General features: G+C 44.5%; 1 protein-coding gene across 6 annotated transcripts in view; it reads right to left on the bottom strand.

Annotated features, from left to right (window-relative positions):
- ADGRL3 (adhesion G protein-coupled receptor L3) overlaps window positions 1-25,473 on the bottom strand; it is a 509,447-nt gene that overhangs the window by 52,457 nt on the left and 431,517 nt on the right. For 5 of the 6 annotated variants that reach the window (XM_082759666.1, XM_082759667.1, XM_082759662.1 and 2 more), the window contains 6 exons: window positions 23,224-23,432; window positions 22,355-22,531; window positions 11,991-12,200; window positions 10,665-10,885; window positions 3,051-3,117; window positions 1,533-1,624 (listed from right to left, as the gene is read on the bottom strand). In XM_082759666.1, coding sequence (XP_082615792.1) covers window positions 1,533-1,624; window positions 3,051-3,117; window positions 10,665-10,885; window positions 11,991-12,200; window positions 22,355-22,531; window positions 23,224-23,432 — 976 coding nt within the window. The remainder of the gene's footprint in view (window positions 1-1,532; window positions 1,625-3,050; window positions 3,118-10,664; window positions 10,886-11,990; window positions 12,201-22,354; window positions 22,532-23,223; window positions 23,433-25,473) is intronic. The other variant, XM_082759663.1, reaches the window with a different exon arrangement.

The raw sequence follows: 25,473 nt of genomic DNA, 5'->3' as shown, positions 1-25,473 counted from the left end.
TATCCTTAGAAAGGCTGTTTCAGCACACAACCCCATAGCACTAATGCATGACGAGTAGTCATGTTGCAAGTCCCAAGCGTTATTAAATGGACCATTCCTTTAGCGCCTCATCCAAGCCTGTCTGAAACGAATGAAAAACTGTCATGCTGGGCTCAGTCCTGGACATCCAGGAGGGACTGCTCCTCCAGTTTTGTCTTCCAGCTGAGTGACGGCAGGAGAAACAGCGACACACCACAGAGCAGCCTGCCCACGAGCCGGGCAGGGACAGATGTGGCAGATGAACACCCTGTGGGTCCCTGAGCTCACAAAATCACAGACTCACTTAGCTGTGCCTGCATGCTTGCAAGACCAGGTCTCCTGCATTTGGAAGGGAGCTGGTCCCGTTTCCTTCCAGCCCTCCAGCAAGAAGCTGAGCCTAAGATATAAAAACTTCACCCCAAAGACCACACCACGGCATGGTATGCCAGTGGCACAGTGAGCCTTGCCTGCTGGGGAGTTTTTCAAGGGGAAGCTGATCTACTTGGAATTAAAGCAACATCTGCAAGAGCAGCTCAGCATTAACAACAATAACTCGCTGAGAACTGTCTTGCAACTGTGCTATTCAGTCGTTTCTATCGAGCTCCCCTCTTGCCTCTTCTCCTGCTCCTGTCGTGGAAGAGAAGGGACCACCAACTTCCAGCAGCATTACTGCACAACACGCTTCTTTCCTGGATGTGCACTAAAGCACTGACACCAACAATTTCCTCCTGAAGTTCATTAGATGGTTTTCTTAATTAGCCGGCTCCCCATCTTATCACACGCTGCACCTGAAATCCCAGTCATATTTTTGAAGCGAGTAATTAAAGCCAGAAGTACTTGGATAAACAGGCACTGGCAGAAACTAATATTCTATCAATCTAATGAGGCAGCTTGCTAGACAGTAAGATGCCCTGGCTCAGACATCATCCAAGGCAAGGGCAAAACATGCCTAGGATGGCAAGTGCTTCCTCTGCTGTGGGCACCCCCAGGTAAACCCCGGTAGCTTTGCTGAAACTAATCAGGTTGTGCGGGGAATTTGGGTCATTAAATCTGTCAGTGGCCAAAATAAACAGAAAAGAAGCAAGGCTGTGCTCCCAGCGCAGAGAAATAGCAATGATCAATAGTTTCAACACCTTCCCTGTAGAAACTGCAATAATTACCTGGTAATTATTGGGCACAATTTCCTCTTATGTAAAGGGAATAGGAGGTTACCTGCTTCAAGGACAGCAAATGCAAGTTTGCTTCCTTCATGCAAAATTGAATGGAAAATGCCACCACAAGCACTGCCTGAACACTAATGCAAGCTGAGTCACTTCAAAGACAGTCCTTCATCATCAGCCACTTGTTGGTATCCATTAGAAACCACTCTGCAGCGCTGTAATCCAGTCTATTGCCCCTTATTATCATTGCTGTCAGCAGAGTTGATTCCCCTGTATGCCTTCAGAGAAGAACAGGGGTATAAACAGCAAAAGAAAGAAAGAGGCAGAGAGAAAGAAAAAAAGACAACCACTTACTTGATATTGTCAAGACATCCAGATTCGGGTTTCAGTATGGCAGTATGATGAAACATTTTATAGAGAGCAATCCCAAGGAAGATTACATTAAGCTGCAAAAGAGAGAAGGGAAAAAAAAAAAATGGTTACATGACATGACAGAACGTGATGGGGAGAAAGTCAGTCTCTCCTCTGTAACAGATGAGTTGCTTTAGAAAATTAGCTCTCACTACAGTTTTATACAGACCAAATCACAGAAAATTGCCAAGCGTTTTATAAGGTGACCTGGCCTGTGGAGTGCGGAGCAGCGATGCCACAGCTTTACCAAAGCTGTGGTGCCGGGTGTGTTACTGATATAGGGCTGGTTCCAACATCAACTGTAGTGCTTCAAATGACGTTATAGAAAATGAAAAGCAATTGCTCTAATGGCTCGTCTGTGTCTGGGAGGTGTACTGTTGCAAAAAGTCACTCAAAGCTTCTTGCTTAGCTAGCCCCATAGAAATCAAACCCATAAAAGCATCTTTTTCTGTGAATTTCTGTGACTTTGTTTTTTAAATATGTTCTCATAGGGGAGATGGGCAGGGAAATTGCTATTGTTGATGATGCTTAGCACATTGCAATGTTGAAAAAAAAAAAAAAAGAGTTTGATTTGTTCAGTAAAAGACATGATGCTGTTGCAATGCCTTAGTGCTAATATAGGGCCACCAGTTCCTGGAAAAACATTTCCAAAAGCTCAGTGGTTTAGACATTATCAGAAAGGGAAGATATCTTTTCATTAATGCATTGCTTACGGGGGAAAAAAAAAACAAAACATAACGGTTTTGGCTAGTGGTTCAGCCCCCTCCCTGATGCGGAGGGCTGCTGAACTGGCCCCCAGTTGCTGGAGAAGCAGGGACAATGTCTGCATTGACGTGAGAGTGCCTGGTTTGCTGCATTAGCCAAACCCTCGCCCATTCAAAACAACGGATGGTTTATTTAAGCCATATTGTAGCGATTAAAGTTTGAGAAAACTCCAGCTGTCTCTAAAGTTGTGTGCTCTACCTCGCCACGGCGTTAGCTGATACGCTGGCAGCGTGCTAACTGTGAAGTCACAGGAGCTCCAACTTCTGCAGGGGAGGAAAAAACCCCCATAAAACCTCTCTTCCAGTCCGGGCTTTATTTCATCCCCCACATCTCAGATCTCCCTTTCTGCAGGATCCATACGCAGGTTTATTCGAGTTCAAAAGGGGGGACAGCAAGTGGCACCCAAGCAGTTTGGCGCTGCTGCGCACCCAGCAGCACAAACCAAACCTCTGAGCACCCGCTCTGAGGCAGTGTCCACAGCACACACCACATGCCCTCCCCTCCCTGTTTTGATCAAGTGTTTCACAATGCAAAGAGCCTCCTGTAACGAGCATCTAATTGCTTGTGCCAGGTGGGGTCACGGAAGAACATGCCTTTCTCAAATTAATCTGTGTAAATTAAAGATACGGAGTAAAGGGACAGCAAAAGTTTTATTTCTTGACCTGAGAGATGGAGTAGTTAATTAGGAGTTCTTACCATAATTATCAAGGTCGCTGGTCCTATAAAGCTCCAAATGAAGTAGGTGTCAAGACGGAGCCAACATCTGTAATGAAACACAGGGGAGAGAAGGCATTCAAGGACTGCACCCAGGACATACATCAAGAGTGAGCGAGTGACAGAGAAGAATGTGAGCTGCAAAACACGCCGGTGGGAGACAGGAAATATTACATTGCTTGTTCATTTAAATGCTGAATTATGTGCCCAATTTCTGACAGTGCTATTGATGGAGTAAGATAATTACCTCTGGAGGAAGGAGGGGGAAAATGGCACAAGGCCTAGTTGCTACGGCTTTCTGTGTTGGTTGGGAAAAAAACTTAAAATCTTTTTTTTTTTCTTTAAGGAAGGAGTCCGACGAGCAGCCGTGGAGCTTCTTCACTTTAAACTCAGCTTTCCTCTCCAGCCCTGATGCAACGCAAGCTGTCTGTCAGCTGTCAGGCGAGATGACATTTCTCCATCAAGCAGATCCGAGCAAATTTGGTGCAAACAGGAAGCACGATTTTGCTAACAGAAGGCTGAGGTTTACTTAGGTTCAGCAACTTCCCCTTTAGAGCGTTTTATTTCCCTGAACCTCCAGAGTGTTTTGTTTCCACTGATGTTTCGAGCGTTGCATATGGTCTGTGCTATTCCATGAAGTTGATTCATGGCCTAAAACTAAATTATTAATCGCTTAATTTCAGCTGCATTTAATACTCCCCCCATTTTTTAGGCCCCTGGGAAATTACATTTCCATTCCTAGTTCATTCCGGGCGACAGGAAGATAAAATGGAAGTGACTGGTTACAAGACAGATGAATGTAAATCCTAAGAAAGTTTCACATGATGTTTAAAATAATAATATCTTGTCGTGTTTGCGACGCTGCAAATCACAGCTCCATTTATACGCCAAGGACTAAGAAAGCGTAAAAACACTCTTACACTAAACGTCCAACGAAATTTCGTAATTAGATAAGCGACAGGAACTGTGTATGGGAATTTATCATGGTGGAAGAGACGGCGATTCTCACAAATGACAGCTCCAGTGCATGTGCTGCATTTTTTTCCCTTCCAATGGACTTTGAAACAAGCAGAAAGGTTTGTGCCAGCAGCCCCACAGCAGAGATCAACACGAGTCTTCTGCTGAGAGAATAAAACATGCCCTGAGCCTCAATGGCTGCGAAAAGTCAAGATCTGAATAAATTCAAGGATGTAGATAAAGGCTCCCATTTCCCTCCCTGACTATACACACTTCGGGTCTCCGCAGCCTTAAAGAAGTATCAATGTTTACAATCATACCCGTATTTATCACAAATTAAAATACAGTCACTTGCACGACACCACTCCCGAACCGACTCCGCAGCTGTTCATCAAAAATCCTAATGTGGCTGCATCCAAATCGTGATGCGAGCGGCAAGCAGAGGGGCCTTCAGAGCGACTGCACGGAAATCTTGTTTCCTCCACGGCTGCTGAAGTTCAAGGTGATTTAGATGCAGCTGGTGATGGAGCAACACGAGTGACTCTGAAGTATTTCAGCCTGATTTCCTATAGGAAAGGGTTTATGCGATCATGACATCTGTGCATCACCCATAACAACGCCTGAAATATCAGCCAATTGCAACTAGATTTGACAGAGGAATAGAGGTTTCAGGGATAATGAAGTACCTGTAAAGAGTCCCCCTGCCACAAAAAAAGATGTTTGCATAGCAGCAGCTCACGCATTATGGGACATTTAAGTCTTAATACCTACCCCATCCCACAGGGAAACAAAAATTACCTAGTGCTTATAGTGCTTATGCCTCGGCTGCCAAACATGAACCGGGAAACAGGCAGCCCCACAACTTCTTCCCAGTGATACGAGTGCTGGGTCAAAGAGGACCCAGTGGTGTTTCTTTTTTTTTTTTTTTTAATGTCAATATTTTGAACCTTTTTGCAAATTTATCATGCACAAAATCCTTGGTTGGGAGCAGGATGCACTGCAATTGCCCAACCACTCAGTTTTCCTTTGGCATGAAGTGCAAGACACTTCTCAGAAAGCCACCGGAGGACGAAAGGCATAAAACCTCTCTCCATCCCTTAAAACACATTGGTTAGCCACGTGGTCACAGCTGATCCAGCTGGGTTTGCTCACAAATAGATTGGGACACGGGGAAAACCTGCACCTATTTGCCTACACCCAAGTCCTGCCTCGCCTCTGGGCGGGATCCCAGATCCCAGCTCCTGGATTCCCCACGGATCCCAGGACTGAAATACAACAAGACGAGGGAAAAGCTGTGCCAGGCGGAGCACAGAAGTGTGAGGCAACTGGCTCCTTCCCTGCTAGCCAAATTAACTTTCTTGTTTTCCCCTAAAAAGCTGTCCCTGTGGTTACGCAGCGCAATGCAGTGACGATGGAGGGGTCCCAGGGATGGCAAGCAGCCGAGAAGGCAGGTCAGGGATCCATTATGCTGGCATGCCAAGGTCCTGCTCCCCAGCCACGTGGGGCAGACACTGAGCAGAATGGTCCCCATCCCCTGAGAGGCAGATTCATCTGAGCAAGGATGAGAACACAGCTTGCGAAAAAAAAAAAAAGCAGAAAGGGCTTTCTCGCCTCTCTGCACGCTTTAAGGAAGGCGATGCGATTTTTTTTATTTGTCTGAATAGAAGAATTGACTTTCTATGAAACCTTGTGTGACAGGCAGTGCTGGGCGACTGAACTGAAAGCTGCAGGGTTGCATCTAATCCACACGGGGATTTTGAAAAGCCAGGCCTTCCGTGGTCATCGGCGAGCGGTGCATCTCTGAACCCATTTAAGTCCCACCTCATTAAAAATGCAAATTAAGAACAAAACATCAAAACACAGGCGTCCTGCCAATTCTGTTGCAGAGATGTAAATTGCTAATCAGACAAGTACCACACTGAGCTTTTCTTCCCTTAAAGACAAAACCACGCGCACAATGAGCTGCATAAATGAGCTCCTTGAAACAAGGAAGCAATCAGGCAACTCACTTCCAAAAAGTTGCTAATCTTGGGCTGCCGAAGTTACTTCTGACCCCCATGCACAGCTGCACTGTGAGCACGGACTTGCTTATTACAAGTTTGTGCTCCGCTGCCATTAAGCAAACGAGCTGCTTCAGGGCTCAGCACAATGCAGAGCAGATTATCTGCACATCCGCGGATGGGGAGCGCTGCTCCAGAGCCCATTACCGTTAGGAAGAGGCACACCAGCATAGGCAGCGCTGTGCCCGTAATGGGTTCAGTGGAGCTGCTCTCCTTTCCTTTTTAATTTCCTCCTTTTCCACAATGACAAGTCGCTCTACTCACCTCCAGCTTTTTCGAAGCAATAAAGACTACAAAGAGTTTGCTCGATTTTCTGCATGAAGAGAAATCAAACACTAAACTATCCCCGGTGTGTATTAAATATAACCAATAAACAATCATTAGCTGCCATCGGACCATAAAACGCGGAGAGCCCTAACATATCATGTTGTTCATGGGAGTTCAGCAGTTCGTTTCACACGGCCATACAGCCTCCTTGGCTGTGTGTGGTAATGGGATATGTATGAACAAGCCGTGCCTTTCAGGGGTGCAATATATGTTCTCCAGCATCCCCATTGCTCAGGCTTCCTCCGCCAAATACCCAGCACAAGCGCTGAAAATAAAACAAGTTCATGGGGCCATCCAAGAAGCACCGCGTTGGTAGGAGCTCTTTCCCAGCAACATTAACATGCAAGTGATGTCGGCAGCTGGCTGATGGAGTTGGAGGCTGTGTGTGTACACCAGGCTTTCATTTTGCTTTATGACAGCTGGATTTCTTGCCATGTATATCCTGCTTTATAGCATACCAAGGAGGGGAGGGAGAGAAACAATAGAGAGATTCCTGGCACGATGAATTTGATCACCAGTAGATGAATATACCTACAAGTACCTTTCGTAAAATATATTGAGCCATTCAAAGCATAGCTGCTCTCCTCTGAGATTTGTAATAGGCATTGATATAAAACCCAGGGCAGTATGTGATATGGAGTTGCTTCTGACTGTCAGTTTTGGACAGCCTGCTTCTTGAGCAGGTCTTCTCACAGGGAGAGGCTGCCAAAGTCTTAATCCAGGTTTTTACTGAATTTTAAACACAAGTTATTTTCACACAACAACAACAACTGCAAATACGATTTTACCCTCTGCATTTTGCAGCACTGCCCACTACATCAGATGCGGACAGGAGATAAATGGATTCGGTTAACACACAGGACAAAGCAAGTGCAGTTTTTAAAACTGCAATCCTGATGTCATATTTTTTTTTTTTTGCAGCAAAACCTGAGATGTGGCCATTTAAGACTCTACAGCTGATTTGTTACAGCCTTCAGATCATGGTGCTTGCTTCCAGTTATTTTTGAGCCCTCAGGTTTTCTCATGCTGCTGAAAAGACCTGGTCTGTAAGAAATGTCCACTTGGAGGTTCATGTGAGCACTGCCAGAATCACCTGAGGTCTCCTGCCCTCAGTGTCTGCAGTGGGGCTTACCTGCTTTTCACATTTACTTTAGAAATGACAGCCAGAACGAGGTGAGATGCAACACTTCTGATGAATTTGGGCGAAAGGGCAAGCACGGCTCTGCTTGCTCACATGAATATTCCCAACTGACCTGAATGGGATGGTCTTTTAATGTAATCGCTGTGCTACTGCCTGGTTATAGCATCGAACTAATTAGCCCTAAATCTTCTGCTCTGGGTGATTTGAACTGCTCTTAAACAAACAATAACAAAAGGGAAAGAATCAATGCCAATTTTTGGAATAATTAACCATAAGACAGTATCTTTACTAGGCAGCTACTCCAAAATATCAATATGAACACCGGGGTGGAAAATCACAAGCACTAACAGATGAGCAAAGAAACAGAAAGAGGAACTGTTTTTGACTGTATTTGCCTGTTTTTGACTACATAATGTGGGCACGAGGGTTGGATTTAGAAAGGAAAATGAAATCAAGAAACCCTACATGGGGTGTCTAAGCAAATCCTTCTGATATGTATGAAGGGTGGCACCAAATGCCAGGCAAGAAACAAATAACACTAACAGCTCTGTAAGTCCTGCTTAAACAAATGCAATAAATAATGGAGGGAGGCAAGTAATATATTCCAGAGGATGTTTTACAAAACCCGGCAAAACCAAGCAACTTCTTGCAATCAAATTATGTATGCCTGGCATATAGTTCACTACAAATTCTAATCAGTTCTACCCTTCTAATAACATTACACAGAAAAATACATCATCATCCATCAACCAGATGGAGCATGATAGTTATACAAAACATATTGTATGTTTTTTAGTTTTCCAGTATGAGAACGTGATAAAATTGTGCGCTCTCGAATTAGAGATTATAAATAAATATTTTAGGCTCTACAAATCTCTGTAAATATTTATTTGCAAAATATTGTATATACATGTTTAGTCATTAAAAATACTACTTTATGCTGTGGGGAGGGAGAGAGCTTTTACTGACAGAGGCATATGACTGCTGCCTCATCAACACAAAGACAGCAAAGTTTTGTCGTTCACCTCCAGTGAATTTCAGCTCAACTTTCTGCTTGTACCACCTACGTATGGCAATATTTGGGCTGGGAAAAGGCAGCATCTTCCACGGAACATGTTTATTTTGCTGTGCTTCAGAAAGGAACTTATACACACTTACAGGAGTGGAAATATTGCAGCAGTGCAAAGCTGCCATGGTGCTTTATGGGTGCCATGGTGAGGTGCCATGTGTTACCTGCATGCAGGTACCTGTCCCACCTTACATTTGTATGTGGTTTGTCCCTGCCAAACACCCAGACAGACTTTGAGAAGATGGGAGAGATGCAAATCAACCAAACTCTGATGCAGCACTGTTGTCTCATGTCCAAAGTGATACCCTGGGCTTGGGGAATTCCTCTACCTGCAAGAAATTTTCAATACCCAACAGTGACAGAGCACTGTAAAACAATGTGTTCAGTGCAACTTTTTATCAAAAACCAGCTGCTGTGATGGGTTTTCTAGGTGCACAGCACAAAGCATTGGGGAAGTATGCAAAAGGATTGCTGTGGTGCTTAACTCCTGCAACAGAAATCACGGGGTGAACAGCGTGGGAGGCAGCCAGGAAAGCAAGCCTGTGCCTCGTCATCCAAGTTACTCCCTGAGGGCACTAAACAACCAGGCTGCCAAAAAGACTGGTGGAGATGCAGCTCCAGCAATGGCAGACGCAAAAGAGCATCTCAGCTGGCCTTCCAGGGGTCCGGACTCATGGCCTTCAGCCCTAATGTGTCCCCAGTAGAAACACCACAGCAGGAACAAATTTGCCTGAAGGGACAAACAGACTATTGAGGCAGAATGTTTCAATACCTGACCTATTGCCCGATTATATATCCCTCGCAACAGGATGGGAACAGAAGAGGCAAAAAAGCAGGAATCAACTGATGGAAACACTCTCACCCACTGCACGAATTCCAGAAACTGCAATTGGATGTTCTGCTGTTTTTTCTCTAACCCATAGGCCTGTCAAAATAGGATATGCTACCTGAGATAAATTGGTAGAGCTCCGTGAAAACTTACTCCCTCTTGCCCTCATCCTGTGTGGGCCATTTCCTTTCCACCAAGTATGACATACACAAATTTAGGTTGCTATTCTCCCACTCATGGGAGAAACACCATGCAAATATCCAGCTGGGATCGCCCCTACCTGTTGGCACAGTACTGGATTGTGAGCAGCTCCACTGCACTACAGGTTTGCTTCTGCAAGGAATTGGGTTCATATATGGCAATAAGGTTTGCAGGCAAAAATTCTGCAGTTAGATTTAACAAAATATCAACTACTGCCATGGCCTGACCCAACCTATGCTAAAAAAGAGCTTTCAAAAACGCCACTGGCTCATTGCTACTTGTGCCTTCAGACCGAGCTTTTAACTGAGTTAAAATGACAAAGGAAAGGCAGCCTGACAAGGGAAAGCAACAAATAAAATAAAATAACATCAATAAAAATACATTGTTAGCGCTATTGTAACAAAGCTGGCAAAGAAATCAAAGGCTCAATTTTTCTTTTGTTTTCTATTAGACGGTGTTGCTGAGCATCTAAATTGTGCTTTGATACCAGCTTCAGCAATACTGAAGACATTTAAGAATATTCATAATGGTAAGTGATGTAGCTGTTCCGATTTGCAAAGAGGGTAATGTACCCTACAGTCACCACCTAGCTGAGCCTCCAAGCAAAATAATTTGGTAGAACACTGAAAAAAGAAGAAAGCAATGTCTTATCATTTATGTGAGAAATACTCTTTGGTTAGAGAAAAGGGATGACCTTGCTGATACAGGACCAAACTTAGACTTGGGCTGTCTGGGCAGAGACTTGGGACAGCCACCTCTGCTGATATTATGAAATGACGTGGCAAAATTTTCCCCATCAGACTTTCCCAGAAAACACTTTTGCAAATCTCTTCATGGTGGGGAACAGTCCATGATCACGGACTACACCGGGAGACACAGAGCTATGCCTCCCAGCTGAGTGCTGCCTGCACAAGCAGCTTTCACCTGCTGGGTCTCCAGCCTTTTGGCTTCCCTTTGCCCTCCCCTCTCCCATCCTCCGGCCCAAATCCAAGCAATGCCGTGCCCCACTCACACTTTGTCCGTGCCATAGCTCCGGTAGTCCACTGCTGCTGACACAGCCACGATCAGTGCAGGCATGCCGTAGCCGACCAAATAGAAGTACTTCCTCCGGGAGTGTTCACTCTCAAAAACCTCCACCAGCATGATGTAGAGCTGCACCCCCTCCAGGAACATCCAGGTGAAAGCCGCCAGGAAGAAGAAGTGCAGGAGGGCAGCAAAGACAGCACAGGCAATCTGCAGACAAGTTTAAAAGAGCAAGAGAAGGTGTTTGTGCTATGCTAACTTAAGGCAACAGTCAAGATTACATGCAGACAGGCTGGGAAGTTCAATAAGAATGAGGGAGTTCATCTCCAAAGTAAGAACTTTTTTTTTTTCACTTGGGAAATGTATAAGAACTATTTCCAGAGCGACGCATCTGTGCATACAAACCATATTCAAATACACAAAAGGAGGTATGTACGTAATCTGGCATATAAACATATAAAGATGTGTGTAGTATAAGCACATTTTTATAACCTGTTGATTAAACACATACACACACATTATGTACAAACAAAGTGCATACAGCCTCTGAAATGAGTGCAGACCTTTTCCATCGTTCCTGTGATCTCTGAGTCAGACCCTCAGCTTCCAGTGTGTCTCCAGGGAGCATGCATGTGTGTATACATATATTTACCTTTCAGACTGGTGTGTGTGTTGACAGACAGAGTCATGAATGCATGCATACATGTGCAGAAGCATGCAGACTAGATCATAACCGCCCCAACACACTGGGGTTTTGTCTGTAAATTCACAAAGGCTGTGTTTCTGCTTCCCAAATTCTCCCCATCGACTATTTTTGCCTGGGTGACTTTCCGAATGTCAACAAGCCTTGTGAATATCCTTGGGTGCTGTGGACACAGTCGGATGTGCACTGGGGGCTTCCCAAAAAAGCAGTTATAGTGAGAGGAAGGGAGTTAGGCAAAGGGATTTGAAAAGCTGGAAAGACTGTGAAAAATCCATTCCAGTTCTATGAAGAAGGCCTTTTCTTTTCAAAAACTGAACAGCAACATGCTTTCTAGAATTAAACAGATGCAGAAAGGCATCATTTAGGGAATAACTTTTCCCACTCATCCAGGAAGAAATCTCAAGACAGCTAATACTAGCAAGCATCTTGGTCTTCTTTTGGTAATTAAGATCTGATTTCCAATTAACAACCTCACCCTGCAAGGACTCATGCATGAGATTAAGGCAGCACTGGAATATATCCCACTCCATGACCAAACATCCTATATGCAGAGGTGAGAGAGCACTTTCTGCTCCCTCCTGCAGTGGGAGCACAACGCGCTTGGCCTCTTACCGGCTGGTCAGTCCGGTTGATGCCAATGAGGAAGAGGAGTTCTGCTACAAAGAGGCTGATGCACAAGTTCTTGTGAATCGTGTTGCGGTCACTCTGCAGCCCACGGAAGAAGCAGAAGGTGAAGATGCAGATCAGGAGGCAGACGAGTGATAGCAGGATGCCAACCCACGTGATAAAGTCCAGGAGCAGGTCATGTACTGCATCGCTGTGCTGGAGATAAAACAAACAACAGCAAAAAAAGATCAGTCACATGCTGTATGATGTCTAATTCATCCCAGGCAAAGAGTGAGGTTGTCTGAGACACTGCCCCAAATATTTTTATCCAGTCACCAAGCTGTGGCACAAGGGACTAGTTTTGGCTAGGATAGAGTTAATTGCCTTCCTAGCAGCTGGTATGGTGCTGTGTTTTGGATTTAGGACGAGCTCCATTTTTCATAAAAACATGGCAAACAAGAGGACACAGTGTCTAAAGAACCATCACACACTTTGATTAGGTGTAAAAATGTTTCATATGAACGACATTGTGGAGATGAAAACCACGAGTCAGTTACAGCCATTTACCAACAGTGAAAAAAGACTCTCTTTAAACATCCATAGAGGTATACGAGCTTGAAGGGTTTGGACAGAAAAAGATCGCTTAAATATCTTGTCTTTCTTTTCACTTGGGAAAAGAGAAGGGAATTTTGAAACCCTGTATTTTAAAACTCCTGGGAAGTCCGACTGTACCCTGGAACACTACCCAGAAGAAAAGACATCACTTTTCACATTAGTTTTGTTTTAAATTGAAACAGAACAGCAATTTGAAGATGGTCTGGAAAGTTCCCTGCGCTGAAACTGTAACACGGATTTATCCCAAACCATGCAAACGTGTCCATGCAGTGGACGAGTTGGGCAACCCAGCAGCAAAGTTTTGCAAAGAGCTGCAGGTTCTGCTGATAAACCTCTGGACTCTCTGCTGATTACCTCTGCCAAAAAATCTCTGGATTGCTCCTGGGCTTGCACTGCATTTACTTCCCCAAAAAAGGAAGGGTTGCTGAGACCCTAACACCGAGGGTATTCCGCCACCTTTCTAAGGCTGTAAAAGTCACCAGTGACTCCACAGGTTTCCACCAGATGCGGTGAAATTAGAGATATCGTTACTTAGTAAAATGTAAATAAGAAATGAGAAATATATGGTGAGTTCCAAGGAGGCTGCTCGGGGCTAAGTGGTTAGAGTCAATGAGCTGAGGGAAAGATTGCCTGGAAATCTCCAGGGCCTTTTCAACAAGACCTGAGAGCCTCGAAACCCAGCTTTGTGGTCCACCAGCTTGTGTTGTAAATGCTATTCACATTCTCCCCACTTCTGGCATTTTGATGACTTCGGCATTATATAGGCTGGCAAATACAGTAGTGTCACACTTCAAAAAAGCCAGGACAAACTGGAAACATTTTCCTCCCTGTAGGATAAAAGCCTATGACAGATGGAGGGAAAAGGTGATTAATTTATCCATTTTCTTTGCCTGCCTGCCAATGATAAAGCCACATCAAATGTCAGGCCTTTCCTGATATACACTCTGCTATGTCAGCACCCGTGAGCAGCAACTCAAACCTTTCAGCTCTTTGGCTTTATCAGCGTGAGTGATAGGCATCAAATGATAATGAAAGGAGGGGAGCGACTTTCCCCTCTGTCTCTTCCATGATGGAAGTTTTCTTTCCAGGAAGACTCCCCGAAGGGGTTGTCTCGAGTACAATAGAGAGGCAAGAAATTCTCACGTGCTTCTTGCAGACCATGATAGCAATGCCTATTACATCCAGCTACTTCAGCAGCACCCAGAAAAACAAGGAGATGAAGTGCACATCATTTTCCTGGTGGCTGTGCGTTGCTTTACCTCGGTGCTGTTCCAGCTCATCCAGCCCTCTTAACTCAGAGCAAAAAAATGTGAATGCAAACATCGTGTCTCGCAAATCACTCTTTCTTTCATCGGAGGCTGCCGGGGAATAGCAAGATAACATCTCCCTGAGCAATCATGCCAGCTCACCTGGTTGGATGGACCTGCTAGGCAGAAGTGACAGAAGGCTCTGGGACTGGTAGGTGGGTGGATGTAAGGAGAAGGCAACCATGTGGATTTGGAAGACTGAGTGACACAAGGCCAACAGCACAGCCTCACATATTCCAAGACAAAGCTAGCCTGGCACAAGGAACACTCTCAGAGCATCTTCCTCTGCATGAAGCAAACCTCACATGGTCTCAGCTCCTGCACTTCTATCAAGAAATCACTGCTCTACTGACACAAAAACACAACACAGGATTACAGGTGGTTTTGCTTCTGGAAAGGAATCCTGCTACCCATACAGAGCATGAACCCCAGGGAGGGGCTGCTTGCCCACAACGCTCGCCCTACTTAGCAAGGAAGGCCAACTTCATTCCTGTGTTACTGCTATCACTCTTACCGCTCTTCCTTTTAATATTAATTGCTACGTTAATACTGTTTCTATGTACATCACACCCATCCCTGGAGTACTGCGAAACGACCATGAAAACAACTTCTCCATAATTACAACCTCCTCCCCAACCTCCACAAACTCGCAGAAGAACAAACAAGGAGGAATAATAACAATAAACTGGGAACAAGAGCGATTTAAAAACTCCTCAGGGCAAAAATAAATAAATAAATAAAAAGATTTTGCAGCTATTCTTGTAAAGTCCAAGAGAAGAAGTGGGACAGATTTCAAAGGCTAGGTGTGCTCCATCTCGTTTGGGATGACCAATTTTGGGTGCCACAGCAGAATCCCCAGGGCAGTGAGGGCTGGAGAAGCACCGGTTTTGTACCTGCATCATGTCTGAGCCCATTACCCTGACCACAGAGACCCACCCAACAACAAATTCTTCTCTTTCCCCTGCTCCTGCCCAGCACTGTTCAAGCATTCCCTGACCAAGTACAGAATAGCTTTGATACAGGCACTAATGACATCCTTCCAGAACTCTGCAAGCCCTGAGGTCCCTAAAGCACGTGAAATGCACCTGGAACCATCGGTGTGCTGGTAACAGTCAACTTGTGCTTCTCAATAACCTCCTGAGGACCTCGGCAACCAGAAGAGCCCATGGGAGATGACAGATGTCAGGACGAGGGACAATTTTCTGATAGTTATCAATCAAACACCAACTTGCCTGAACACATCATGACTTTCAAGACTGGTGCTACATGACCCAGCGTGCAAGCCACTGAGTTTTGTTACTGCTAAAAGGATGCTAACTTTAAAGATAAGTTGACACACGGATTATTTTCAGCCTAGGAGCAGCTTCGTAAGTAAACTGTGCGAAACCTCCCAGGTGGATTTATTCCTTTGAATTCCGTAACTGCAGGGCAGGCTTAAAAGCCAGCAGCAAAGTTTGCAGGAGCATTGTAAAAACAGAAATAAAATAATCCACTTCAGTCAAAGGGTTTCTCAATTAATTAAGTTTTACATCTGCAATTTGGGCATGAGCCTGACCCAAAATCTCAGCGTAGGAAGAGCTCCCTGGCTTTGGAAGAAAGCCCTGCTTTTGCTCCAGAGGAGCTGAGAGCGCTGGAGGAAGGGAGCTGTGATGGGAAGCTTTGCAGGAGGAGTTGCAGGAGCGCTGTGGTAGCCACCACAACAGGGTGAGCAGGCAGCCGAGATATTATCCGGGCTGTGAAATCAATGAGCAGCTCTGGCAGTGCCTGCACACCAGAGCTGAGCTAATAAAAACAAATCCCAGGGAACGTCGGCTTATGACAGACTGGCTCTCCCCGAGATGAACAGCCATTTCCTCCCTTATTAAAAACATCAGTAGAAGAAAACAGCAGCCAAACTGAGCTGCCAGCAGCAAAGGACACATTCCTTTGCCTAATCTGTCCCTTCAGGAAAGGAAAGAGTAATATGTTTGGGGGTGGAGGAATAAGCAAGCGGTAAATAAAAACACAGTGTCACCGACTTGCTCAGATACGACTCCTTGGTGCCCAGCAGGAGCTGGCAGAGCAGGGCTGGGCAGAGGCCCAAGTGGGACAGATCTGAACTCCTGCACGTTGCTAATGCTGCTCCTCAGATTTGTAGCTCTCCAGAACCGCGTGGGCTCCCTCTGCCCTTTTTCCCCATCGCTGGTGTCAAGAGAGGATTACTGCTACAGCTTCGCTGTAATGCTTCGTGGCTAAGCACAAAGGACTTACTTTACAAGCAAATGGTTTTGTAGATACGCCAGAAGTGTCAGCTGGGCTACACAGACCGGGAGAAAACCCCAAGGGTTCCTGGGGCACGTCTGTGCTGCCTGATGGCACCACTTGCCATGGGTATGCAGGCACGAGAGGTTTCAAGGGGGCTTTCCCCTCTCCATGGCTATGCAGGACACGAGCTGGAGGGATCCCACTGCTCCAGCACCCATCCTGCCCCTCCTTTCTGTCCCTCTGCTCCACAGGGACACAGCACCCGCTCCGTACTCTGCAGAGGCAGCACGTCTCTGTCCTGCTGTCACAGGCACTGCCAGGACCTAACCCAGGAACAGAAGAACTTCACGGCCACCTGAAGCCCCTGTGCAATGTCACTGACTCCTACCTGCGGCCGTTTGAAATAAGGCTTGAAATACAGACAGCTAAATGGGTGCAGACCTCACCTCACCATGCATTACAGACCACGCTGTGGATGTAGGGTGTGGAAAGAGCTGGGGGTTTCCGTCTCATTTGCTGGCACTGCTGCACCTTCCCTGTGGCAAGGAGACTCCGTTGTGTGATGCAGCGAAGCATGGGCTGTGTGAAGTGGCTTGGGCCGGTGATCGCGACGTCCTGGCCCTCTCCCATGCTGGCTGGAGTTAGTAAAGCAGCACAGCTTTGCTTACTCATAAGGCAGCTCTAGCCCAAGAAATGAGCTACGGCAGCGGTGCCAAGCTCACACTGCAGATGTCTAGCCAGCCAAGCTGCTGGCTCGTTAGCTTGAATTCCCAGCAAAATCTGGTCACAGCACCAGCAGCTTCTGCTGTCACACACCGATGGCCTTACCCAGCCCGGCTCCAGGAGACAGCTGGGACGTGGCTGTGCCACACCATGACCTTCCCTTCAGTCCTCAGGCACTCAGCTACACTTTCTAAGCTAACGAACAGCACAAGCTGTGTGTCCTCTCATCCACCACCTCATCCGGCTTATTCTTGTAAGAGCCAAAGCATAATCTTTCCCTGTCTTTATTCACCTCATTCACCTCTTTCAAAAATGTGACTCGAACTGGTTGCCAAAGAGCAATCCAAGTGGTTAAGACACAGCGAGCCTGAAAAATTCAGCCTAAATATGATCAAGGCACAACAATCTCCCTAACTTAAGGACTTTATTTAGGGGATGGTAGGATGAATTGGACTGGAGGGATAAAGATCAAAGAGAAAGAAAGACAGGCACATTTAGCCTGTCTTTCATAGCCTAAAATCTGACCAAGGGGGAGCTTGCCCTGAACCTTATACTTAGTGAGAAAGGAAGGTGGTGGCAGTAAATAGGGCAAGGCTTAGTGCTTGTGAACAGGAGCTATTTCAATGGTGAATTTTACAACAGAGGGGTGATGCAGCCCCCACTCTGCGACACAGTTCCTTACCGAGGGTCTAGCCACAGCTCACACGTCAGAGAGCCAAGAAGGACGATCCTAAGTAAATAAATACTCACTGGACTGGTGGGAAAGGAAGCCACGGCTGATAAGCTTCTGTGTGCTCAAATTTCTGGCACCTGAAAGTGCAGAGCTCAGAAACTGCAAATTCAGTACGCAGCAGATTCCACGGTTCAGCCAAGATCTTTTTGAAGCCAGACTCTACATTTTTTTTCAGGCTAGACACCCCAAAGTTACCTGAGCAGATCTGCGTCAGTACCTCAGGAAATGCCCAGATAGATGCTGACCAGCAAGCAAGTCCAACTGGCAGAACTGGGACTAGCAAGACAGAGCTGTAGCTCAGTTCAAGAAGTGTGTGTTAAACTGAGGGTGGGGAACTCAAGGAACTCCCTGCAGTGATTTACTCGCCTACCTAGACAAAAAGCTCAAGGGTTGCCACCGGTTACCACTCTGAATCGACCCTGTAGGCATAGATTACTTGACCTGATAGGTTCACCACAGATAATTTCTGTGATTCATGGCAGGGCAGTCAGAGAGCACGCTAGATATTCTTAACAGCAAGGTTTGGGTACTTTTCCAAGAGAGGCTAAGCAAATGCTAACATCATTTTGTAGGTAAAACATTCATAGCAACAGCAGCACGCAATATATAACTGACTGTGCCTTCTACATCTTATTCTTGGAGTTCATCGGTGTCACAGATTTCTATTCCTAACGCAAACTCAAATACTGCTGTACCTGGAATTTTAAAATCTCATTCAAGACGAGCAGATTTAATAACTTCTCTGCTTAATTAAAAGAGTTCTTATTTAATAACCTTACAATAAGTTACGTATTGCAACGTGTAATATACCTTTTTTTTTTGAGAAATAACACTTTTGATGGTACAAAATGATTTGTCTTGCAAAATTCATCATATAACGGTTTCAGTAATTTAATTCTGCAGTTAGTGTTTTTGCAATCCTTCACCCACTTCTGCTTTCATTCACTGCTGTTTAATCCCACAAGTGCTAATATATGGATAAGACAGCACTGCAATAACTTTAGCTTGCTCTTTTTATCTGAAATGGCTGTATTGCTTTAGGCAATGGACCACTGCATTCCATTTAGACTTCATATATTTTTATTCCTTTCTCTCCCCAGCTTGCCTTATGCTTCCATTCCCCAAATAATTAGCATGATGTAATGTGTGTGTGGTATTGAATAACATTTGAAAGCTCCAGATTAATTGCTAGAGTTAAAACACCTTTCTTTTTTTTTTTTTTTTCCCTTTCCATTTTTGTTTTATTTATTTTTATATTTTTTTTAAAGAAAAGTAAGCTCTGGCATTCACTACACACTGATAAGCAACATTTATCAACCCTAAGGTACCTTTGTTTATTCCTTTTTGGGTGATTTTTAATTGCATTTTCCCACTAGCTCTGAACTTGTTTTCTGGCTGCATATTTTTCCCATGGTACATTTAAGATGCATCTGCTATAATTATTATGATGCAAAGTGCAAGCTTATATGAAAAACAGCTTGTAAATTCTGAGAAGTAACTCTGCAGCAATTACATAGGAAGAATGGCTTATTTAACTATGGGCTTTCTCCCATGGCATGGGAACCTCTGTGTTTTTATAGCATTTAAAAATCGTAATGATCATCTCACTGATACAAGCAATTGATAGATATTTCACATAGACCTCACCCATGTTGAATGCATCTCATAATTTAGCAAAATCTCCACGAGACTGCAATAATCTTCCTATAAAATGAGCCAAATGCACTTCCCAGCTGATGAAAAGAGGGATTTGCTTCCAAATCTTACATTCTCACAAAGAGGTTCCCATTTTCTCAGGAAAATTGTCCAAAAGGGCAAGGACCACTACGGGCCCATAAGGTCAGCCCTTGCTGGGAGGAACCATGGCAAAGTTGTGCTCACAGGTCACCACATGCATGCTGTTCTCTTCCCATGCTACACAGGACCCTGACTTGTGGTGCGTTGCTCTTCCCCACAGCTATACACCCTGACTGTGTGCACAGCAGGCCCTTGGGCTGGGGCACTTTTGCTTACCCTGCTGAAATATATTTGTCCTGGTCCTGGAGAAGAATATCTAAGGTAGGATTTTTCTAGGCATGCCTGTTTTCCATGGCCACGCTTTCCAAAACAAAGTCACTTCCAGGGGGGCTTCTAGGTGCCTCCAAGTCACTGTGCATGTAAATCAAGTCTGCAGGGAGGCTTTCTGTTGGGGTGCATAAGCAAATCCGAGCCCAACTTATTTTAACAGGCAGAAAGCACCTTCAAAAGTAAAATCTCCTCCCCTTGATGAAGCCCTATTAAGACTGGAATTGATACCAGCAACTTGGTCTCTTGATGCATACCAATAAATCCCTGCCACCCATGGTCAGCCAATGTCATTTTCTGCCCCTCTGGACAAAGACATATTGCTGTGTCACGCTGGGAGCCAGATGGCCATCAATCACCTGCTCAACGGTGCTACCTTCCAACTCCGCCTCGCCACATACGCACTGCTAATAATTAAACCCCAGCCCGCAGCTCCCAGAGCAGCCACCGAGGTCTCCTCAGGAGAACACGCTCTTTTGCCATGCTATCAGGGAGGGAGATCATTCATGACCAGAAATGACACTTGTCAGATTGGTACTGCCTTTTGATTAAGGAGCAGGACTCAGATGTCCACTTGCCACGCCGTGTGGTGCTCAGTCCTGGTAGGTAAGGTTTTGAGAATACTCATTACAGTGAAGAAACTACGGTTCCAAAAACCCATCAAACTCAAGTCAGTAAATTACAGACCTCGATTACAGAAGAAAATTGGTTTTGTGGCAAAATTTCCAGAACACTATTAATTGTGTATATGCCAGTCACATTTAGGGACCCTAGCCACTGACCAGAACACCACTGTGTGAGGTCCTGCACTAGCACGCAGCATCCTTTCCCCAAGGACCGTCCTATCTCACAGATGACTAAAAAGTCTCTGAGGCAAGGAATGCCTTTTTGTACAAAACACAAGGCAACAAAAAGACAGTAAAGTATGCATGCAAGATATGAGTGTGAGTCAATGGATGACAACAATCCCCATTTATTTTTAAACCACCACCTGGGGTGGTTTTACTCAGCCGGACAGCTAAGCTCCACCACAACCACTCTCTCACTCCCTCTCCTAAAAGGGAAAGGGGGAGAAAATATGAAGAAAAGGCCTCAAGGATTGAGATAAGGACAGGGAGGTCACTCAACAGTTACGTGAAGTTTGGGAAGGGACCTGTTCAGTGCTAGCCCGTATCTGCACCGTGCAGTACAGCTCACGTTCATTCACACCAGTGGAGTGGAAAGCTATCTGCATTTCCCAGGTGCAACCTCTGACTTCGGTGACTCAGGTATATCTGTTCAATCCAGGCAGGCGATAACCAGACAAACATACATTGCTTGTGAAAATTCAAGCAGTTGTGGGAAACTGGCAAAAATGGACTCAGACTGCTCAATACCATTATCCTGTAAGCATGTGCTCTGAATAGGGCATTTCTTCAGACAACCCCCAGGATAATGCCACAGCCATTTGATGACACATCTCCTGGACTGGTAGTGAATCCTGCAGAATACAATGAATATGTCATTCTGCAGCAGCAGATCCATCCTGTCCTTCTCAGCTGGACCCAGCTGTTGTGGCAAATGAGCCGCCAGGCTCTCATTTCTTTTTTTTGCAGAGCTTTGGTCATGCATGACAGTGCTTTAATATATATTTTATTGCAGCTCTTCACATTCCTCTTCAGATTATTAAGTGAAACAAAAATATACAAAGGAATGACACTGGAAGACTATTTAAGAAAAGGTCTTTTAAAATTATAATAGCTTTTGTGGTTATGCAGCCATGGAAGTGGCTCTGAAATATTCTGCCTGCACAGAAGCTCCTACAGGATCTATCTCAAAACAGTGAATTCTGCAGTGGTGCCAGGCACACAAAATGGAGACACTACAACACAGAAAATCGTGAAGACAAAGTCCTTCAGGAATCAGGGCTTTCTCTTCTTTCTATATCAGGTGAGATTGTTTTCAATCTCACTCAAGAGTGCCAAGACAGCTCAGGACATGGAGGACTGACTCAACCATTATCCTGTTCTTGAAAATAATCCCAACTGAAAATCCCGTATTTTCAGGAGTAACTTCATTAGCCCCAGTGGGGGTAGTCGTGTGAGAAACCAGCATTACACCACAGACCTAAATGCAGGCAAAGGAACTAACTGCTCATGTAGAAGCCTTGGGTGAATGGACAATCCAGACAGGATGGTATAATAGCTTCCTTTTTATGCATAGCTTGCTGCCACATAGTGAGACACAGAGAACGTATCTTTAGCTGGTGGCTGGAAAAAACGTCTCCACACATGCACCTCACAAATAATTGCAGCATTGTATTTGCCCTGCAAGCAAGGCACCCGACTCACACCCCACAAGGCAGGCTCTGTCTGATCCTGTCCCACTACCAGGAGATGTTCTGGACCAGTAAAGCAAAGGATGTAGTACTAACGGCCAATTCTGCTCACTTGTCTTCTGCAGCTCTGAACTTCCCATGCCAGGAGCTCAGGGCAGCCTTCGCATAGGTGTGACTGTCTCCTTTTTCACTATGTTGCAGAAAGAAGGTTTACGTGAGGTATTTCCCACCATTTGTTGGTGTGAGTTGCCATCACACAGCAATTTCCCTGAGCAGCTGCCCTTTGTGGGGGTCACACATAAATTGTGTTACATTAGCCACTTTTTCTGACCAGTCCATTGGCAGCCTGTGAATTTGCAATGCCTACCTTAACCTCCACGTGTGCCATCAGGACTGCGAAGTTGGTTAGGTGGTTACACGAGCACGTGGTGTGTGTCTTGTTAGTTGTCAGGAGGCGACATCCTTGGGTGGACCAATACCCTGTCATTGTACGCTTGGTATAGCTCCAGAATGAACAGTTTGGATTGAAATTTTCTTCTGACTGCTGCAAGAAAGCAATGAGTAAATGCAGTAAAATGATAGGGTTTCAGAGATTTCTAAATGCTTTCTTTCTTTCTTTATTTTTTCCCAGAGGCATTTTGTAACTCTTACCCTTTAATTTTAGATAAATAATCAGCAATGACTTAGATGTCAAGTATTACTTGTCGACACCAGAGAAAGTTAGGTTGTTGCTGCTCTGTTTGCTAATGCAAACTTAGTTCTTTGTTCTTGATTAATTTCAGACATAGACTAAATTCAGCTCTAAAAACCAGATTGCTTCATTTGCATTGCAGAGCAGAGAAATTAATTGCTTTAAGCAATCAACTTTTGCAATGACTGTGCTTGGCTAATAGGACTAGCTGTCCTCTTTCACTGTAATTCCACTTTCCTCTAATATCCCCTGCCACCATGATAAAATAACATTATGGCCCATTCTAATATATTGTTAGTTTTTAATTACAGAATGACGTGTGTCAGCAACTGAGCAATGGACATCAGCTCAAAGTAGACTTTCGTTACTTTTATTAATGCAATGTAAAAGAGACATTCACCATAAATAACACAAAGTGAAGAGGAAAAAATGTATAATTCTAAATCTAATCAAGGTCTGCTGGGGGCCTCAGATCAGCCAACTTTTGTGGCACTTTGTTTTAGAAATTGAAAAGAAAAAATAAAAAGCTTTTCAAACTCACTCACCTTGATATGCTTGACAGTAAACACCACGGGATCAGCTAGGTAAACCTTATTGCTGAACTCTTTGTTTATTGCTGCCGTGATGACAGGTGAGTTGACAATGACGGAGTGATTAGTCGACATTGCTTCTGTTCCTAATTTCATGCTGGCATTCTCCGTGGAGAGATAGGTGCCCAGGTTGTTGTACAGCACAAAGGCCACCCTGATTTCACCTAGAAGGGGAGGGAGAAGTTCGATATCCAGGTCATCGCACTAGGTTTTGTTTTAGACAACAAACCTCTTCTCTGAACCAACTTTAGAACTTTTTTTGAGAAAACGTGAAAGGACCAAGATGTGGCATATGAAAATTCACCTTCTCGTGCCTATTCCAATGAGCACCATGAGGTGCGAGAGGAGGTCCAAGGATGAGAAGAGCAGAAGCAAAGGTGGGCTTATTTTTGGCATAAGTGGGAGTAATGGGCTCCAGGGAAAAGAGGCCAGGTGGCCCATTTCCCATCTGACATAACACTATTCTCTGGCAATGTTTGGGAAACATATTTCATTCCGGTCTGCCATGGAGATGCCATATAATATAATATATAATATATGCATAATATAATTTAGTCTAGTGCAAAGTCCTTTAATACATTAAGACAACCTCAGAAAGTGTGGGGTCAAATCTGGGAAAAGAAATCCAAAACTTTCCAACACACTTCCAATCTCACATGAAGGATAAAACAGAAATTGCAGAAATTTGCCAATCTGATAGCTCCTCTTTCCATAAAAATCCACCTGCAGGGAGCCTGCAGAAAAAACCCCACAACATACAACCAACCGTTTTTTTTAAGCCAAGACCATCCAGTTTGCCTTCAGTTTTGCACATTATTTCACAGACTACAAATAAGAACCAAATGTGATTAGTTTGCCTTATAAATATTAGCTGTGGGGAAGCATCTTTTGTTTCACCCCAGCTTCTGCAGAAGGTGAAGCACTGATGACGCTGGGCCCTTCCCAACCCAAATCCTATGACAATTTTATTCCCAGGTCTTTGGCAATCTCTGCGTGGGTGTAAAGCTGGTACAAATTGATGTGAGTCTCCTGATTTGACCAGAACTCCACTGATATCATGCTCAGAAATACAGACTCTCCCTTCCCTGCTGCCAACAAAACTTCTCTTTCTCTGTTTTTTTTTTTTTTTTTAATTTTTTTATTTTTTATTTAATCTACTCCGAAGTCCACTAGTGGAGTGAAATACACATCCCACTGCAATTTTGCTACTCATCTTGGGTTTTAGGCCAACTCTAAATGAAACTTTCCTCTTTAAATCATACATACAAAAGTACCAAATCCCATCAAGGAATTCTATGGCAAAGCTCTCTTTCTGAATCCCCAGACCAAATTATTCTCTCAAAAATTGTCAGAAATTTTGGCAGTTTTAATGCAACTGGTCTGGCTGTAATAATGTCCTATCATTCTATGCTTTGCCTACAGTGATCAAAGTCTGTAGTAGAGTGCTTTCCCCCTACGCACAGGTTAATGTTGAAAAGACAGCCCCCATAGAATGCACACTCCTTGCAGAGTGGTAAAGCACCCAAACGAAGTACAAGCTTTAAAGGAACGCATAAATAGGAGCATGTCAGGCCCATTAGTAGAAAGCCTGGCACTTTGAAGTTGGTCTACAGTGGGGCTGGAGAAATCAACAAATGTGTCTGTTCAAATTCCTGATCTGGAAATAAATGACTTGGCAGCTTAAAGACAGCTCACGTACAACATCATCTTTAATTTATGGTATATCAGTAGCTTCATAAGCTACAGAGAGAGAGGCAATGAAGATTTAGACTCTTAACAGTTAATCAACCTTTCCTGCTACACTGGCTTATTACTAATTTTTGCTACTATTATTTCTTCCCTCTCTTTTCAGATACTTGCAGAGTGCCCCACTGTGGAACAGGTTACTCAAACAAGCCTCTTATCCTGTACAAAGGCTCCCACTGCAGACAATAGTAGTTAAAAGGACTTTTCTGGACTCAGCACAGTGCCCCAACAGAAACATCATTTAGGGATCTGGTGCATTTTTACCAAAACGTAATGCTTTTGAAGGCTGTCAGTCACTCGGCAAAACAATACATTCCTTGTCAGCCAGCTTAACATGCAGTTAAGGGCTTGGGAAGCTGGCATTAACATTAATGTAAATATTAACACAGTGATTAATGCTATGCTCACAATTGGTTAAACACAAAACAATGTTTACAAGCTGTTCATAAACAATGCCTT

This window comes from Aythya marila (assembly GCF_965140915.1).
Source record: "Aythya marila genome assembly, chromosome: 4".
NCBI lineage: Eukaryota > Metazoa > Chordata > Aves > Anseriformes > Anatidae > Aythya > Aythya marila.
Note: the sequence above shows the minus strand (reverse complement) of the source record. Positions and strands in the feature narration are given on the sequence as shown.